This window comes from Orbicella faveolata, unplaced genomic scaffold (assembly GCF_042242905.1).
Source record: "Orbicella faveolata isolate gen_17 unplaced genomic scaffold, um_ofav_v1 contig_1, whole genome shotgun sequence".
Lineage (NCBI taxonomy): Eukaryota > Metazoa > Cnidaria > Anthozoa > Scleractinia > Merulinidae > Orbicella > Orbicella faveolata.
The window spans coordinates 37,535,472-37,554,556 of record NW_028301536.1 but is presented as its reverse complement, the minus strand read 5'-3'; the positions used below and the strand labels follow the sequence as shown (position 1 = coordinate 37,554,556).

At 37.8% G+C, this 19,085-nt stretch overlaps 3 protein-coding genes across 3 annotated transcripts; 2 read left to right on the top strand and 1 right to left on the bottom strand.

The window, feature by feature from the left end:
- Positions 1-241: 241 nt before the first annotated feature.
- LOC110044987 (large ribosomal subunit protein bL21m-like) lies at positions 242-6,147 on the top strand. Its single transcript, XM_089275153.1, has 8 exons — positions 242-360; positions 778-865; positions 2,616-2,788; positions 3,749-3,829; positions 3,975-4,063; positions 4,563-4,615; positions 5,073-5,176; positions 5,645-6,147. Exons 1-8 carry the CDS (start codon positions 279-281, stop codon positions 5,719-5,721), a joined length of 747 nt encoding a protein of 248 aa, XP_089131279.1. The 5' UTR covers positions 242-278; the 3' UTR covers positions 5,722-6,147.
- Positions 6,148-7,443: 1,296 nt separating this feature from the next.
- Positions 7,444-8,400, top strand: LOC149118969 (adenosine receptor A3-like). Its single transcript, XM_089275149.1, has one exon. The coding sequence runs from the start codon at positions 7,480-7,482 to the stop codon at positions 8,383-8,385; it is 906 nt and encodes a 301-aa protein (XP_089131275.1). The 5' UTR covers positions 7,444-7,479; the 3' UTR covers positions 8,386-8,400.
- A 571-nt stretch (positions 8,401-8,971) lies between these two features.
- Positions 8,972-19,079, bottom strand: LOC110045065 (methylosome protein WDR77-like). The gene is made up of 9 exons (XM_089275142.1): positions 18,962-19,079; positions 18,554-18,881; positions 17,440-17,489; positions 15,379-15,449; positions 12,343-12,400; positions 11,581-11,652; positions 11,071-11,182; positions 10,654-10,725; positions 8,972-9,801 (listed from the first exon to the last, which is right to left on the bottom strand). Exons 1-9 carry the CDS (start codon positions 19,062-19,064, stop codon positions 9,459-9,461), a joined length of 1,209 nt encoding a protein of 402 aa, XP_089131268.1. The 5' UTR covers positions 19,065-19,079; the 3' UTR covers positions 8,972-9,458.
- Between the last annotated feature and the right edge of the window lie 6 nt (positions 19,080-19,085).

The following is a 19,085-nucleotide window of genomic DNA, read 5'->3' as shown; positions in this document are numbered from 1 at the left end:
GGTCGTATACCGTGTTCAATTCAGTAGCTCCCCCGAGATTAGCGATGGAAATAATAGTGACGGATAAAAGATCTTAATCCATAATTAACGAGGGTCGTTATTTTCGGAACTTTACGAAATCTTATCTCTGCTGCAATATTTTCACGACTCTTTAGATTTCGTATAAGAAGAGACCAGAAGTAGTGCTTAGGAGTATATTTTTTTAACAGAGAAGGCCTGGGACAGTGTCACGAGACGGGACTGCACTTTCTTGACCAGCGGATTCCATAAGATTCAAGATGGCGGCCAAAAACGTTGTGCGATGTGCAAATTTGCTACGAACAACAGTGTCGAGGAACGTAAGGAAAAGCACAATAGATGGTATGGTCTAAAAACTGATATAATGGTTTTTATTTTTATTACAAAATGTGGTCTTTGACCAGCACGAATCTAGCAAAATCCGACATGGTCGTGTTTGAAAGTGTTGTGTTTATATGCTGACGATGTGTGGTGACTTACATAAGCTTAATAGCTAAAATGGATCTTTTATCTTCAAAGTCCATCGTATTGAAGATTTGAGCTGCAAATCTTCAGTTCGTTTTCTTTTGTAACAGAAGTGGATGATTTTTGTACGACTACAGTACGTTTTTACACGCTACAGATCTCACACGTGTGCAAAATATTCATGATCTCTCTGTGACTAGGAATTTATTTAACCAGTGCAATGCGATAATTTTGTATTTGTTTTGACTCACTTCACCGCAATGTTCTTATCATTTTTGTGTCTTTGTGTTCCAGGGTTCTGTGTTGGTGGTGTGAAACTCAATCAGAAGTTTCAAGGTGTTAACAGCAATGCGTTAGCAAGCTGTAATCTGGTAAAAAATAGGTACTGTATGATTTTTTTTATTCAGTGTAAATCCTTCTTGCCAGCAAACTACTGCAAAGAGCATTGGTTTTCAGCAAATGACCTTGCAGTCAGCTTTTCGCCTTCAGTTGACATGACTCACTACAGTCGAACCCCTATTAAGGAGCCACCTTCAGGGAAATGGGATGTGGCTACTTTTAAGAGAGCAACTCCTGTTAAAATAGGGATTGGTAACTTAATTTAATAGGGGTTGGTATACTTTGAATATTTTTACCATCGAGTTAATTTCTTAGTGAACATTTTATTAGTTGTCACTTTCTATTTCAGACTTTTTTCCGTAATTACCTTTTCCAAAAGAAAGCCAAACTGTGGAGTTTCATTAAGGACCAGGCACCGGGCAAATTAACCGAATTTCAGCCTGTGAAAACCAGCTGCCCTTCTGCTGAAAATGTTACCTCATATCACCCCCCTCTGCTTCGTCGCGTTTTTGCTCTTGCTCCAATTTACATGCGGCCAGAATGCGGAAAAGCTCTTTGTATGGGAACACTTGCTACGCAGGGTAATGAAACCCCTGCAAAATATGTCAATTGAATTTTGGGTGGCTGCTTAAATGCAGGGTCGTGGCTAAGAAAATAATCTCCCGGCTGAGATATTCGTAGAGCCAGTCAACATTTTTTGCTAAGGACCTGGAGTAAAAGTTTTGCCCCCAATCCTTTGCAAAGTCTTGAATGCGGGGCTACCAAGCTTCGCATTTACATGATGGCAGATGCAGTACAAGGAAAGAGAACATGCTAAACAAGTGCTCAGGACAAGATTTTATTTCAATTACTTTACTCGTTATAGTGGCACTGATGCTCAAGGTAGTCAGGAATTCATTCCAAACTTTTCATTTAGTTAATTTAGACGATTCAATATGGTTCAGATATCAAATGATTGTACCTGCATAACCTAAAGACCATTTGTTGTCATTTACTGAGTGATTACCCACCAAAATCGAGCCAGTGATGATCTCTTTCTTGGCCAACAAATTTTACCAGCAGCCGGCGCTTAGCAACAACCCTGTAAAAGGGGTAAGGACAATAGAGAATTCCCTCATTGGGGTGACCAAAAGGTGGCCACTGTCACTTAATGGGGGTGGTCGGTTAATAGGGGTTTTATTTGCACTATTTTGTTAACAACAATTTCAGGACTTTGATTACTGGCCGCTTAAGGTCATTCCACTGAAACAGAACCTGCACTGAGATTTTTGTGAAACTTTGCCCATTGATTGTTTATAATATAGGAACTTAAATTCTGAAATAAAAATGAGGGGTCCCCATGTTCATTTAGGAGCAACAGCACCTTGTTTATACCCATATAAATCCTTGTAATAGCACCATGATTGTAGTCATGATTGCTTGCTAAATTCACGTTTCCGACGATTGCTTTTTGTTCTACACTGAGAATTGGTCCATATTTATTTTACACAGAGAAATTTATCACTCAATTCAAAACAACAGAAAAAAATGATGGGTCACCATACTCGTTTGTAAGAAAATGACGATTTACCTCTATGGCAAGGTCCAGCTGTAAACAAAAAGCTGCCATTTTTTAATGTGCGCGCACTAATCACACGTGAAATTATGCGCAGTAAGGATGCGCAATGCAATACTGGGGAATGACCTTAAATAAGCAGTGGCCACTTAATAGAGGTTTGACTGCGTAAAGGTTTTCAGACATAGTCTAGTACTTATTTTGGATTCTTCTGTTTTCCTTCTCATTCTTATGACAGTTTTAAAACCTACTCAACAGCTGCAGCAGCAGTTACTCAATTTTCTTCAACAAACCTTGTGAGTCTCCTTGGCAATGTTGATGTTCGTAGTCTCAGTGCTGCGTCATCAGGTTCTCTTACAGAAGCTGGTGGAGAAGAAGATGACGAGCAAAACTGTCCGCAGTCTTCAAGAAGTATGTTGAAGTGGAAGGATTTTCTAATATTTGGTTTATTAAATCTGCTGTTGAAATCGCCTCACTTTCAGGCAAGCACGTGATGTGTAAACCAGTTTATCTTTTGTAACACGAGGTTGAATAGGAGTTGTCCAAAGTTCTTAACGAGTCAAGTCAATAGTCGAGAGAAGTCGAGTTTATTTTAAAGAAATGATGAGTCAAACGTTCATTTTACAGTAACTGTCTAATTTCTCACACACGGATTGGCTCATTTTTATCACCAATAAGAGTACAGATGGATACAATTTTAATTTATGCAAACTTTCAAGTTCAATTTTCAGCTGTCAAACTGTCAACTTTTTTAACCAATGAGATTTTATGGACTTTTTAAGTAGCCAATCAAAGAGCGAGAAAAGCTATTGCAATGTTCATGTCATTTTGAATAAAATTCACTTAGCTTTGTTTACGGCAAGTTTACGGTGTCTTTTCCCTTCATTTATCCCTGGCATTTGACCATTTTGGAGTCTTGTTATTGTAAAAAACAATTGACGTCAGTTTTTTATGTGTCTGTCCTCTAATTGATGATAAATTTCGTCATAACATTGTCAAAGTTTACTGCGGAATCACTCACTAGCAGCTCGTGGTTCCACAGCCACTTTGACAATGTTATGACGAAATCTATCATCAATAAGAGGACAGACACATAAAAAACTGAGGTCAGTTTGTTAATGACATCTGCCATTACAAACGAGCCCTCCTAATCAAATGGTATAAATGGGAAACCAGCAAATCCATGGGCTAACATGATGCGGCGGGGGAACCTGTAATGAAGTACTGTAGCATCCCATTCGGTAATACTACTTGTCATTTCATGCTACAGAAATTCAATATACCTACACAACAATCTGAAGAACTGTCTGAGACTAAAAGCATAGAAAAAATAACTTGACTCCAACGTAAATCTTTTGTTATTTTATGAAGCTGTAGGTGTCATTAAAGATGTACAAGATGAAATGTTGAAGGGAGAGACCAGTGGTCAGATATTTGCAGTGGTTCATATAGGCAAGTTTCTAAAAAAAATCATTTTCCATTTTGTAAGCATTTTGTAATGTTAGCTTGAGCTTTAACAAGCTGCTAGCACATTAAAACTAGTTTTCATCATCATCTCAGATTTTGAATGTTTAATATGACTTGCTTTCTTTTGAAGGGGGAAGCCAATTTAAGATCACTTTGAATGATACAATACTTATCAATAGAATTGACGCAGAAACTGGAGACAGAATACGCATTGAAAAAGTAAGTTTGGTTGAATGCTTCTTTGGTTTTAACAATAGTTGATTGTTGCTTGCCAAAGTGAATGTTGGAGTGTTGCCTGTATTTACCCAGCTGATAAAAAAATACAGTGAAGACATGACCATTCCAAATGACAGGAAAGTTGAATGGTATGCAACTCTGAACTGAAGGAAGTAAAAGCAACTACACTGGATGTTCCACTGGGAATGGACAGGGACAAATAAAGGATCAGAGATCTCAGACAATATCAAAATAGTATATCTCGAAGATGTGACAGAGAGAGCTGCTCTGGTAATTCGAGGTGAAATAAAGTTTATGTACATTGTACATGTATATACATGTATGTACCGGTATGTATCAGATTTATCAAAGAAGAGAGAAAGGTAGTTTTAAGAATACTAACACTCACTGATCACCTCACTTGGCCTCGGAGCTGTCGGTAAGCTTGTTTGCATGTGGTAATATTCATGTATACAAAGTTGTTGTTGTGTTTATTTCACAGGTTTTGTTGGTTGGGGGAGAAAATTTTACTGTGGTTGGAACTCCACTAGTTGCGTAAGTGATTGGTGTATGAGATATTCTTAAAATTACTACTTTGTATTAAATTGTAGTAGGATGGATGCCAACAAGAAATTTAATTATTTTCTTCTCCTTCAGAAGTGCCAGCTTTTTCATAGCACACCAATTCCTAGTATTTTCTTCATGTTATTCTGCAATTTCAAATCATCATTATAAGACTTCATTTTTGGCAGTGGCTACATTGTCCTTTGCACATGTTGCATGCCTATGCTGCCGTGTGTTCATTTTGGCCTCAGCTTTATTTCTGTTTGTCTGGCAGAACTCATATTTATCTTATACAGTCTATTCAAATCTTGACCAGTCTTTTTTGGCTCCCTCATACAAAGTACTAAAACGTTTGTCAGACACATGTAAACGACAACTTTTATTTATTTATTTATTTATTTATTTATTTATTTATTTATTTATTTTTTTTTTTTTTTTCTACTGACAGACGAGACCTAGTGAGGGTTGAAGCAACTGTTTTGGAGAAAACCAAAGGACCAAAAAAGATTGTGTTTAAAATGAAAAGGAGAAAGGGTTACAGAAAATGGAAAGGTATGTACACAATGTAACTTAATGAAGACACAATTTCTGGTTTTCTTGTGGTATCAGAAGACCTGGTTTACTCCTGTCACTGGTTTATTTCCCAAGTAGGGTATAATTATACTTTATTACATGGCTTGTATTTGTAGCCAATGTAATGCACCAGGGCGCTCTGATTGGACAGTTCTAGGACATAATTCTCCCGTAATGCCCACAGGCTGATTGCGGGCCTGTTAAAATAAGAGCAAGAAGCCATATAATAAACAACTTATTAGCCTCAAACGTGCGGTCTTTACAGAGAAATCTCAGACGTCAGCCTTGCCGTATTGACCTTGCTATCACTCAGTCAATACGGCGAGGTCTCGATTTGAGATTCCTGTTAAGACCTCACTCTCGGTGGATAAGTAGTTAGTGTTAATTGTATCATACAGGACTCTCAAGTCTGATGTTAGCAGTGATATCATTTACATCATTTTCCAGAACACTACCAAGACATCACAGTGCTAAGAATAAACAGCATTCAAGTCCAACCTTCTCTTCTGAGCTCTGCTCCGTGAGCATCTGTCACTACTGTGAGCTGAGTGAAGCAAGAGCAACACAATAACACAAGCTTTACAGTTGTATTAAAGCTTCCATCTTCATCTTTAAAACCAACACTTCTGAGCTAGCTTGTGATTTGTTCTACCTTGTGTGATAAAAAGCACCAGGTGGACATCAAATGATAAGTTCTCCAAAAAGCAATAAGCCAGTGTCAGAGTAGTGCTTTGTTTTTAATCCTTCGACCCCTGTGATGAGCAAAACAGTTAGCAAACAGGAATAATTCCTTGTAAAGACATTCAACCGAGACCTGTAATTCGTATTGAAAGTAGTAAAGGGGAAGTTCATCTGTTTCTTTATTTGACTTATTTTGCAATTATCAAGTGTCCAGCTCTTTGACCCTTTTTTCTTCCTTTAAAATAAAATAAAAGAGACCAAAACTAAAACAGTGTTGTGAAAGAGATTGGGATTTGACTCACAAAACGTGTTTATATTAGAAAACTAGTTCTTTGCGTGGAGGCGCGGGCGCGTCAGTGGGCTCGTCTCCGGATCGAGCGGTCCGGATTCGATCCCTGACCGGGTTCATTGCGTTGTGTTCTTGGGCAAGACACTTTACTCTCACAGTGCCTCTCCTTACCCAGGTGTATAAACGAGTACCGGCGAATTTAATCCTGGGGATGACCCTGCGATGGACTAGCATCCCATCCAGGGAGTAGAAGTAGAAATACTCCCAGTCGCTTCATGCTACAGAAACCGGAGATAAACGCTACAGAAACCGGAGATAATTTGGCCTGAAAAAAAAGCAAAGCAAGCTTTTCGAAAACTTTATGGCTCCTTCTTAAAAAGGAAGTTAACATGAAGCTTAAGTAAGGTGTATCCACAGTGCATTGAAAACTGTTTTTATATTACTGAAGCCGAACAAAACGGTCAGTTAGTATTCCCAACTCCTGCTCTTAACACTAGCTGAGAAATCCTGTTCTTTACTGCTGGAAGATCAAAGAAGTTAGAGAAACAGGGATGCAAACAGTTTGACGTTTCCGCTGCGATTAACACATGCTAAATGCTCTAGGGTTAGCAAGGCTAATGTATTAATGCTCTTACTTTTAGAGCATCGCCAAATTGAAATAGCACTCAGTCACAAATGACACTCAATTGAAACCACTCTAAAGCGATTCTTAAACAGTGAAAAAGTTGGAGAAGCATGAGAACTTGAACTGTTCGTGTACAATCCTAAATTTCAATTTTAATCTTCTTTTAGTAACAAATCTGATTATGTAGCATATAAGATCATCTTGAGAATAAGGTCTTGTGAAGTTAACAATGTTACTTTTCTGACGAATCGCCTAAGTTTCATAATGAATTCTTGTTTTTGTTGCAAATGGAAACAAGCGATCATAATATGGGAAATGATCCAAAGTAATTGCTTTTTGCTAAAAAATGATCAAACATGTTTTTGTGATAGATATCATCAAAGAAACCGGTGGATGCAACAACTTCCAGCCAATAAGCTGAGCACAGGTATAAGTCTTAATTAGAATGTAACTTATATTCAAATGCTTGCTTTTCATTCGCTTAATTAATTGTACAAGCAATTTTGCAATAATCAAAAGCTATTCCGATAAAGCAAGCAAGGAATATTCTCAACAGACCAACGCGGACACTAAAATCTGTGTCTCTTAACAAAAAATTCAACTATAAATAAGATAATTTTAAAAAAATACAAAAAGCTCTCTTAACTTTTATACCATTGCCCGACAGCCAGAGGAATCCTGTAGACGATGTCAGAGGAAAGTGGAGAAGTCTTTTGCAGTCGACATTGGAGCGAAGACACTTATCTTCTTACTTTTTACAGAGTTATTATCTTTTCGTTCATTTTTTTGACGATAACAGCCACTTTTGGTAACAGTTTAATCCTCGTCGCCCTTCACAAGGATTTATCTCTTCATCCGCCATCAAAATTACTGTTTCGCTCTCTGACAATCACCGATCTTTGTGTTGGGGCTATTTCACAACCGTTATTCATCACCTATATCCTTGTGACTGTCAAAGAAAACTTTTCTCTTTGTCGTGTGATTGAACCGTCGATTTTTGTGGTAAACTCTATTTTTCCTGGAGTATCGTTGTTCACACTGACTGCCATTGGTGTGGACAGACTCCTTGCCCTGTTGTTGAGGTTACGATACAGACAAGTTGTAACTGTAAAGCGTGTTCGTGTCGCAGTTTTTCTGTCTTGGCTTACAGGCAGTGTGGTTGGCTTTATCTACTTTTGGAGCACGCATTTGTTTTTCATCGTGAGCGGTGTGCTAGTGTTATTATTTGCTGCTATTTCAACATTTTGTTACACAAGAATCTTTCGTACAATGCAACGTCAACAAATACAAGTACAAGATGCTGTTGGAAGCCAAACCACTGGACTGAACATGGCACGGTACAAAAAGACAGTTTTCAATGCACTGTGGATTCACTTCACGTTAACATCATGTTATCTGCCTTTTACTGTAATTACGGTTATAATAACTGTTGTTGGATTCAGCAAATCTCTTTTTTGGGCTGAAATCTTAACAGTATCTCTAGTTTACGTAAATTCTTCAGTAAACCCATTTCTTTACTGCTGGAAAATGAGAGAAGTCCGTAGGGCGGTAAAGGAAACGGTTAGCCATGTCTACGCAAGTTGTTCATCTTAAAAGCTAAAAAGAAAATGTAAACTATCTCGGCAAAAGAAAGCCAGTTGAACTTCCATCCAGAATTGATACCATAATTCAAGCTGTTAAAAACATCCGCTCGGTGACTGGCGTCCATTTAAAATCTTTTTAAAAGTAAAAATTGGTCAGAGGAGAAATTTCAAACATGGAATACTTGTTAATTTCGTAACAACAGCGTGAAACTCGCATACACCTGCCATTCATCCAATATTTGTTTGTGTAACGGCACGGGGACCTTCATTACTAGCCGCTGTCGCTTGGCGTCATTAATTATCATCCTACATGACCCTCTACACCCGACTGTGCGTTTGTTGGAATTGCTTGCACTACGAGCAAAATTGCAATACCGTTTCCAATTAGGGGGCAACTTGCTCTTCTATTAGGAAAAGTTCAACCTGCCATTTATAGCTACTTATAAGTGAACTGACTGGGGTAAATCTCCTTATCGCCTCTACAAAGGCTCGGCAAAAATGGAAAAACTGAATTTCCATCATCTCTCAAAACACACGATGGGCGCTCTACTATCGCTCTAGAAAGATAAACTAATCAGGCAATGAACAAGAAATCATCAATTCAACCGCTTGTTTAATGACAGAGCTCTTGAACAAGAATGGAGGTATCAAACTGACTTTTCATACACGGCACTTGAGTGGCAAATCAGGAGGGAGGGCCTTGTAATTCCTTTCTTACTTTCCGCCAAAAAATTTTAAAAACATGTTCAAAGAATTTGGAGAATAAGCATCTTTGTTTTGCACATCCAATTTGTTATTGTCTCGTCTCCTCGTAGTGGGAGCAACCTTGATAATAACCTTGAATAATAACTTTACAGAGAAGCTTAGCTTTCAACGAAATCGCTCCGTGCTCTATTATTGAGTAAGATATAGTGTTATTCGGACACGTGCGCTTACTCCAGAAGCTTGTTTGCGACTGCACCAGAAGCTTAGCTTTAATAGAATTGGACAGTGCTAATTCGCTAATAATTGCTTCCTCTTTCCATTCCTTTGGTAAACTTTTACGCTGAAATAGCATTAATATTGACACTATGAAAACACGTGCTAGCTAGCAATGTCAACTGCACAATCTTTTTCCACACTAGCAGATACGGCAGTCTTTTGAATATGTCTCGTTCCTTCAATTTCCATTGTTTCTTCGGCGTTCTCGTCATCTTGAGAGGCGCAATTAACATCTCCATTAAAGTGTGCCTGGTTCATGGCATCCATGTCCATGGACACAGAGGTTGCTTGCGATTTGCTGGTTTCCACGTTAAGGTCTGAAGGTTCACCACAGTCAAACGCATGACTGAATATCTGCTGGTCCCAGCCGCTGGTGTAAAGAGTGTCGTCCCCAGGACTCCACGCCAGGCTTCGCACGACCTCAGTGTGTTCATCGCTTCTGAGTCTAAGAGAACAAACAAAACTCATGAAGGAGAAACGTTCCAAAAATACAAGGTATACATGTTACATGTGCAACATCTGCTGCCTGGAACAAGGTGACCTTTTTTTCATACAGACCTCACTGCTTTTGTTGTGTAAATCAAGTTGTTTTTTAATATGCTAACTAGTTCGTATTTTGGGACGTTCGCGCTAAAATTTTGCAGTCGATAGATTTTTTTTAAATTTTTACTGCAGTCAGAAAATGAGTTACTTGGGTCAGAAATGCAAAATTGGGGGTCACCGACTTCGCTTCAGAGACAAAGCGTGTGGAAAACTACCCTGATTGTGAAAATTCGCGCACGTAATTCAGAATGGTCTACAGGGGTTATAGTAAAAAGTATCGAAGGTGAGTCAACGGAGGCAAACGATCTTAGTCACATTTTGTAGCAGTGGGTCTGTTGCGTAAATAATTCCAAACGTTGCAGACGTTTTCACACAACTTAACCCGTCAAGGGGCATTTTAACCGCCGCACAGATAAACGGAGAGCTAAAAATAACGGAATTCGATGGTGTATTTTGCAAAAATCTCAAACTTATAATCGATAGATTTTCTTCATTTTTTCGCTAAAAGTAGAAAATCGGTAGAGAAAATGATCCACCAAAAGAAAAATAGGGGTCACCGCACGTCCACGATCGTTAAATCCAGGCAAATATATAGCAATGGCCATCTCCCCTGTCATTGCTCTTGTTATTACTTAGCGCACGCACCAAGCACACAACTGTAAAATAGCCTGTTTTTAAGCCACCACTGGTACCAGTCCTTGTGCCCATGTCCGAGCAGCATTGATTTCTGTCAGATAACTAGGTAACTACTTACACTGTTGTATCATGGAGGCAATCCTGAACATGGACCCACATATCATCTGAAACTGACGCAAGCCACTCGGGACTAAAAAGAAGAGAACATACTACTTCTTTTAGAGTCAAATCGTTTGTTCTTTCTTTTAAACTAATAAAGGGTAAAATTTGTGTTTTATTTAGTACGAAATAAATCGTCATGGCTTTTTATCAAGACTTTATTATTGGTAAGTCCGTAGAAATGTCACTCCAAGACATAGTATGGGCAGCATTTTTACATGTGATTTACAAAGAAGTAAAAATTACTCCATTCATTAAAACATAAAAATACGTCCGTAGATCGGCAATCAGTAAATCATTCAGTCTGAGTCAGGTGTCAGTGCTCACCCATCTATCTCCTGTCAGTCAGACCTGAACTATACATTACATTGTTTACCTTCTAGGGGAGAAAGCCACTTTGTTTACAGCCCTTTCATGAGGGCAATAAGTTAGAACAGGTTGCTTAGGGTCTTGGATGTTACAGAGGCAAACATATCCATCTTCATAACCTAAAACAGTTGAAAAGAGATCGAAATATGAACAAGTTCAGCTATACATGAAAAGTTAATATAATGCATGAACATCCACAGTTACAAGATACTACCATGATCAGATTAAAACATTAAGATTAAAGTTAAATTTTGTGAACAACTAGGTCATTTTAATTATGTGTTTAGAGCATCAAAACTCTAACTGCTCGAATAATTATCTATTTAAGTATGTTAGCTCTTTTTGTTTGTGCAAACACAGTCTATCTATCTGATGTGTAGAACATGTAATGGGTGCACTAACAATAGCAGGCACTGCTATTGAAGATGGCACCATCCTAGCTATTTTAGCCAACCTGGGCCTGGACACCCAATCACTAAGTTGATTATATTTGGACAACAATAAAAAAAGTACTTACCAATAGCTAGTAAATGATTGTCTAGTGGACTCCAATCTACACAACGTGGAATGCTGTTGTACTGAGAGGAATCTTTAATAACAAAGAGAACAGTAATTGTGTTAGATATTATTCTCAAAAGCAATCAAAGACTTGAAATTTGATAGCTTTTAATAAATAATTGACATTTCCATGATTTGATTAGTCCCCCCTCCCCCACACACAAATGTACACACTGTTTTTTTTTTATTTGTTTGTTTGTTTTTTTCATGCCCCACATAAAGCAAGTTGGAAACTGATGGCAGCGATGAGAATGAGTAAGAAAGACACTCATCCAGCTAGATCATGGAGGGTTGTGGGTTCAAATCCCATCTGGAACTTGGAATTTTTTTCCGAGTTGATATGATTTCTACATTCAGTTTTCCTTTATAATACTCAAAGACGTACTCACCCATATAAATATATGATTACTTACATGTCTATACCCATACACATATATGCAAAAAAATGTGCATACATGCAGATTGCATATGAAAAGTTTGGTTATTTCTGAGCTGCACTATACAGTCTGTAATATTTCAGTTCTCTAGGGCTGTAAGTCCTTTTGACAAGGTAGACTCTGTAGTTTGACAGTAGGATGCCGTTTACAGTATACATAATATATTTACTTGAGAAAAACCCAGACAAAAACCATGCTGTTAGAGACACATGTCTGTTGCATCCACCAAATGAAGACCTCATTATCGTCAGGTGTAAATAGGAATTCTGTTGTACAGCACTGACCTGTTAGTTTAGAAGCCACTTTGGATGTTCTTGCATCCCACAGAATAACCCTGCCATCCTAAAATAAGAAAAGAAACATCATCACCCAGATGCAAGAGCATCACTGCACATGTGGGATGTGAAGTCTTACATGATACTTCAGCACTGACAGGATTGATGAAGATACAACTACAAAGTTCGTATATATTGTTACTTTCGTAACTCATTTTCTTCTTTGTTTTGTTTAAATAACTATTACTTATAAACAATTATGTACACTTTTTAAGTTTTTGCTATTCATTCTGTGATTGCTGTGATCAATGCAAGTTTCGTAATATAACCTTTGGAATCATGCAATTAGAGACACCACATTTTTATCAGTTTAGTTACGCCATCTACGTTTTCGTTGTTATTTTATGCTATCACTGCCATTGCTATCGTGCTAAGCTATTGTTTCTACAATTGCTACCCTCGCAGGAGCAAGATCAAAGTAAGTCTTTGCTACATATATTTTAGTTGTAATCATGTTGTTATAGTTTAAGATTTATGTTCCATCGGTATCCTTGATTTATGTTTTGTATTGTAGCCAGTATTAGGTCACATAAGCCTTTTGTATCATTTTGCTTTTAGTTCGAACCACACAATCACAATCACAACGACTTCATATCACAAGATCATCTCTATTTTGTTATCCTGATTTCTATATTGTTGATTCATCGCTCCTTCCAATAAACGCTAACAATTGATTTTACTGTGACCTGGTTTCTTTGAATTACAATGTGCGTTCGAGTGGTTCAAGCTCCTGTTAAGCCCTAATCTACAGGTGGCTTCGCTCCTGGAAAGTCACATATGTGTAGACATGCCAATTAGCAGTTTTTTCTGTAATCAAAAACGACAACTGGAGTGGGAACAGAGCTCTCAAGTCTCACACATTGAGTGTGAGACTCACGCAAACAAATTCAATCTTACGCTCTCATGCTGAAACTATTATTTCTCACACATCTAAGATTCCTGGCTGCTTCGGTGAAGTTCCTTCATAATAAACCATCTTTTATGATATAATTTCATCCTTGCTTGGTCAGTGATCAGACTGACAGCATGTACAACAAGCGTTATAACATGTTAATTTGACTTCTAGATACATGTGAGTCAGGATGTTAAGAAAGAGTTGATATTGGTCCAATAAAAAGAAAATTCTGCGATCTAAACAGTTGCTTTTAAGGTTACAGTATACCTTCAGGGGTGTCTCACGCGCAAGCGATGTAGCGCATGCAGTTTAAGCTGTAGATACCTAAACCCCTATATCAAATTAAAGCTTATGGAGCTGGCTATCAAACTATACCAAGAATTTTGAAAGAAAATGAATTGTCGAATTTTTCACGACCACTAAATGTGAGCGCCCAAATCACCTTTCGAAAGCTACAAGTCAAAGCGAATTTCGTTTTTCGCCAATTTAATTTTTTCCTCGGTTTCAGGGCCCAAAGCGCTTAAAAAATGTGTCTGCGTTTTGGCATATTCAATTGCAGTAAAAAGTTACAGAACATTTTCGAAATAGCATTAAAAAAATGTGGAGTGATCATACAAAAATCGCTCTCGAAGAAAAAGTATTTCAAAATTAACAATTCCCAGACACGCTTTTGTAGTTTATATGTTAAACTAGCCACTGTCCAAATTTAAGAGCAATTGAGCAAATTCCCTTTGAGTTATAACTCTTTAAAGTGTCTGCTTCAAGTGAAAAAATTTATTCGAGAAAACAGCGCTAAGAAAAATTTTCTGCTTCGCAAACAAACTCCGCCCACAAACGCCTTCAACTGGGTTCTCAGATAACTAAGCCAATCAGTGCAGGGAAACTTTACTACCATTAACCTCCTGGTGAAATTTACGCGCGAATCTCTAAAAAACTCTTGTGTTTCGCAGTGTGCTCAAGGAACCAAAGGCAGAGAGATCATTTTTCTGTAGCTCGGTTTTTCTTGAAGCTGGTCTGGCAAAATGGGGAAGACTAAAAAGGATTCGAACGCTAGAGTGGCTGAGCGAAGGAAACAAACAAAAGAAAGCGCTGAGAGCAACTGTGCATGGATAATATTTCAAATGGTCTCAATGAGTCCGACGATTCGTCGATATCAGATCAGAAGAGTCTCTGTCAGCATCCCTGTTATTGCTGTCAAGTTCCGAAATTTTTACAGAACCTTTCTTTTCTCTTACCACGAATATTTGCCTGCCTCATACGATAACTATAGCTTCATCCGCGTGGCGAACTTTCGCTTCTTCACTCATTGATGTATTTTCATTCGTTCTTCGCTGTTTTCACTTTTTCGAACTGGTCCATGGTTTAAACGTGGTCTACGTTTACTTATAACTTAATAGAGACATGCCTAATATCAAAAATGCTGGGTAGTTGGAACAACAAAGCTGATCAACTGAGTAGTCAATTCATGACATCCATATAGGTATATTCCCGCGAAAATCGTCTCGGTTGATTGCATACGTGCCATAGGGCTGTCAATCAAGAAGTAAACTTTTACTTCCGGTGAAAACGTAAAACCGCCATTTCTCCGCCAATATTTAGCCTTTTTCAAAAATTTTTTTCAGAAATTAGAGATTATTCTTCGACCACTATTTTGACCCAAAAATCCAAATTTGAAGAAAATTGCCGACCCAAAGGTGTACTGTAACCTTAAAGCATCACATTTCTGCTCAGAATGAAGGAAAACACGTCTTAGCTACTTCCCTGCTACTTTCTTACTACTTCCCTAACGGGGTGCCGCCTCTGGCGTCACAAACAATGGCTATGCCGTCAAAGATCTCACTCTTTGCCAACAAATCAACTTGAGAGCTCTGTGGGACTTACTTCTGACACATGTATTTTACTGCACTTTTCAATACCATGCAAACTATGACATTCAAACCAAACTAAAGACTACCATTTTGGCTTTAGCCTACTGTTGGAGCTGGAAGGAGTGCGTCTGAACAAGGTTGGGAGCTAAACCCATGTCAAACGTTGAGCCTGGTATCTTAGAGGAAACTGAAATTGAAAAAAACATTCATTTTTATGCAAACCTGTGATACTGAAACAAAGAGATCCTGTTCAGTTCTGTTGTAGACAACACTCCATACCATGTCCCTATGACCTGAAATGAACATATTAAATACAGTTTTTGAACTCAACATAATAATACCATTATACCAATTATTCTCTTAACCTCTTTTAACTCTATTTATAAGGTAATAATCAACAGCAAGCTGCCGATTGGTACAAATCAAACCTCATAAACAATAACACCAAAGACAGATATCTGCATGTCTACATGTATGTTATAGAGAGTCTGAGTTATAGTTACAAATTAAGTGAATTCTGGTTTCCCTGGGACTAAGAGATCATGCATATGAGCTATCTACAATTTATAGACTGAGCTATCTTCTGATGGTATTGTATTAATAAGTGGTCCTAAGTGGATTTTGGTTTAAATTTAATTATTGGTACCATTATCTGAAACATGAAAAACAAACAAACCCAAACTCTTTCAGAGAATTTAATTCAAAAAAAGCTTAAATTTGATCAACAGACACACTTGTTTAACAACAACAACAACAGTTTATTTCTACTACTGTAAACAACTAAAAGAATTTACAAGATTATAATTATAAATATATAAATAAACAGTACAGTACATACAGTAGTGGGACACCCAAAATATCTAAAAAGCTAAACTAGTTGGGTGACCGTAATTATCTGGTATCTTAGAGGAAACTGAAAATGAAAAAAACATTCATTTTTATGCAAACCTGTGATACTGAAACAAAGAGATCCTGTTCAGTTCTGTTGTAGACAACACTCCATACCATACATACATTTAAGGGTCCACATAGAGGAAAGCAAGGCATTTAACTGTTAAACTCCACCAATGTAGTGCAATTAATAGTATAAATCTACCAGCGTTCTATCACGCATGCCATTATCTGATTGGCTACCCTACTCACTATCTATTCTGTTGCAGTTATACACAGTGTAGTGAGTAGTGTAGCATTGTGTAGTTGTTATATACAGTGTAGTGAGTAGTGTAGCATTGCGTAGTTGTTATATACAGTGTAGTGAGTAGTGTAGCATTGTGCGGTTGTTATATACAGTGTAGTGAGTAGTGTAGCATTGTGTAGTTGTTATATACAGTGTAGTGAGTAGTGTAGCATTGTGTAGTTGTTATATACAGTGTAGTGAGTAGTGTAGCATTGTGCGGTTGTTATATACAGTGTAGTGAGTAGTGTAGCATTGTGTAGTTATTATATACAGTGTAGTGAGTAGTGTAGCATTGTGTAGTTGTTATATACAGTGTAGTGAGTAGTGTAGCATTGTGCGGTTGTTATATACAGTGTAGTGAGTAGTGTAGCATTGTGCGGTTGTTATATACAGTGTAGTGAGTAGTGTAGCATTGTGTAGTTGTTATATACAGTGTAGTGAGTAGTGTAGCATTGTGTAGTTGTTATATACAGTGTAGTGAGTAGTGTAGCATTGTGTGGTTGTTATATACAGTGTAGTGAGTAGTGTAGCATTGTGTGGTTGTTATATACAGTGTAGTGAGTAGTGTAGCATTGTGTAGTTGTTATATACAGTGTAGTGAGTAGTGTAGCATTGTGCGGTTGTTATATACAGTGTAGTGAGTAGTGTAGCATTGTGTGGTTGTTATATACAGTGTAGTGAGTAGTGTAGCATTGTGTAGTTGTTATATACAGTGTAGTGAGTAGTGTAGCATTGTGTGGTTGTTATATACAGTGTAGTGAGTAGTGTAGCATTGTGTAGTTGTTATATACAGTGTAGTGAGTAGTGTAGCATTGTGTGGTTGTTATATACAGTGTAGTGAGTAGTGTAGCATTGTGTAGTCGTTAACGAACTGGCAGCCGCCTCTGTGTTTTTGAAGTGTTGCTGAAGAGGATTTACTACATAAAGTTTTGAACGACCAGTAGATTTATACTAAAACAATAAGAATATTTGCTCTCGATTTCTATCAACTATGACACGATAGAAATCTTGAGCCCATAATCTAATTGTTTAATAGAAGTACAGCTTTTAGTGCACACAGTCTTATGAGGTGTTTTCTAAATAGGATGACATGGGACGCCTTGTACCTTTGTAAGTCTTTATACACTTCTCATGCTCTAAATCCCACACTTTGATACTGAAAGAAAACAAATTCAAGAAGCTGTTACTACATCTTGTATACTTTCCTGAGTAAAGTAAGCAAACACTTGTAATAACAGTGTTTTATTTCCCACCCAAGTGCTTTCCAGTCAGAATCTACCATTTCAACCCCTTCTCTGTAAGAAAATCAGCAAAGAGGACACTATATTTTATGATTCCTATAACTTCAGTCAAACTACATATACTGTCAATACCCAGTCAGGGTGAAATTATCTTGAATGACAGGCCATAGAAACATGTCACATTCAATACTCAGGTCAAACTGGCTGGCATTTTAGGATTAAAAAAGTAATATGTCTAGTCTTAACAGGAGTTTTGACGAGAATTTCATGGAACAAATTTTACGTAACAAGGCGAACAGTTGGATTCTGTAGTATTGATGGGCACTTTGGCAAAAAATCTTAGGGAACAGTGCAATTTATTAATGGGAAACAAAGGAGAAAGCATGAAATTTTTTAAGGGATCAGGGGAGCATGTATTTCCCCCTGCCCTGAGACTGGCCCTAATCACCTTGGCTGCAACACACTTTAAAATGATAGATCTCTCATTAGCTGGGTTATACAATACATGTACATATAAGGGTTTTCAGGCATCTTTACCCATGTAAGATGTCTACTGCTACTAGGCATGCCATGATAGTAGCAATTTGACATCACTGTAGCCCAAATAATGTCTACCAAGCTAGCAGTAGGTTGATGGATTTGTTGTTAAGCCACTGAACATGTACATTCTTATAATAATACCTATGTTACAAGGGCATTTTCAAATAAATTTTTCACTTCACAGCTAGTCAATGTTAGATATTTAATCATTGTGGACAAGGAAAGTGAAAACGCGGCCGGCAATAAATAGAAAATCAGTTAAGCTATTATTTCCTGTATTATAGTTAAATTTAATTTCAGTTGGAGCTTACACTGTACATTTAACATTTCATGATCTTTCCTTTGTAAGGCTAGAATTAATGCATGCCATTATGAAAACGCTAACATTGTTCGTTTATCACAAAACGAAAATTTTAAAGAACAGAAATTCGGGTGTTACCTTCGATCCCAGCTCCCACTAACAATTTTACTTTTGATGCAATCCACACTGACTGAAGAGACGGTGTTATCGTGATCTGTCAACGACGCCATGTTTTCTAAACTTTGAAAGCTTCCACTGAGACACCATATATCCACAGTCCCTGAGTCAGATCCCAGAACTAGTCTTCTCGAATCGATCCATTTGATATCTGTGGTCCCTGATTCAGTAGGACAGCCAGCGCTGCAGTAATGTACATCCGGAGCCTTAGCGGGATCTTTGAAAAGCCATAGCGAGCCGTTCCATGTTCGGCCGGTTAAAGCTGATGATGCCACTGCTAGAGTGCCATCTGTGGAGAAAATAACTTGTTTTAGGATTACGATACCACCATTTGGTTGCTGTAATGTCAAGGGAAGAATAATGAGAAACCTTCTTCGATGTCGATGGCATCTACGTGAGGGTGAAGTTCTGCTGGAAGAACCTCCATTTTAGAATTTTTTGTTTGGCACGTGCGGTTCGATCGATACTTCATGTAACGTTACGTGAAAATACT

Excerpts from the sequence above, each read along its gene's own strand:
- LOC110044987 (XM_089275153.1), top strand. The coding sequence starts at position 279 with ATGGCGGCCAAAAACGTTGTGCGATGTGCAAATTTGCTACGAACAACA. Across the intron at positions 361-777 it reads AAGGAAAAGCACAATAGATG|GGTTCTGTGTTGGTGGTGTG; the intron begins GTATGGTCTAAA and ends TTTGTGTTCCAG. Across the intron at positions 5,177-5,644 it reads GGGTTACAGAAAATGGAAAG|AACACTACCAAGACATCACA; the intron begins GTATGTACACAA and ends ATCATTTTCCAG.
- LOC149118969 (XM_089275149.1), top strand. The coding sequence starts at position 7,480 with ATGTCAGAGGAAAGTGGAGAAGTCTTTTGCAGTCGACATTGGAGCGAA.
- LOC110045065 (XM_089275142.1), bottom strand. The coding sequence starts at position 19,064 with ATGAAGTATCGATCGAACCGCACGTGCCAAACAAAAAATTCTAAAATG. Across the intron at positions 11,183-11,580 it reads CAATCATTTACTAGCTATTG|GTTATGAAGATGGATATGTT; the intron begins GTAAGTACTTTT and ends CAACTGTTTTAG. Across the intron at positions 9,802-10,653 it reads TGCCTCCATGATACAACAGT|ACTCAGAAGCGATGAACACA; the intron begins GTAAGTAGTTAC and ends TTGTTCTCTTAG.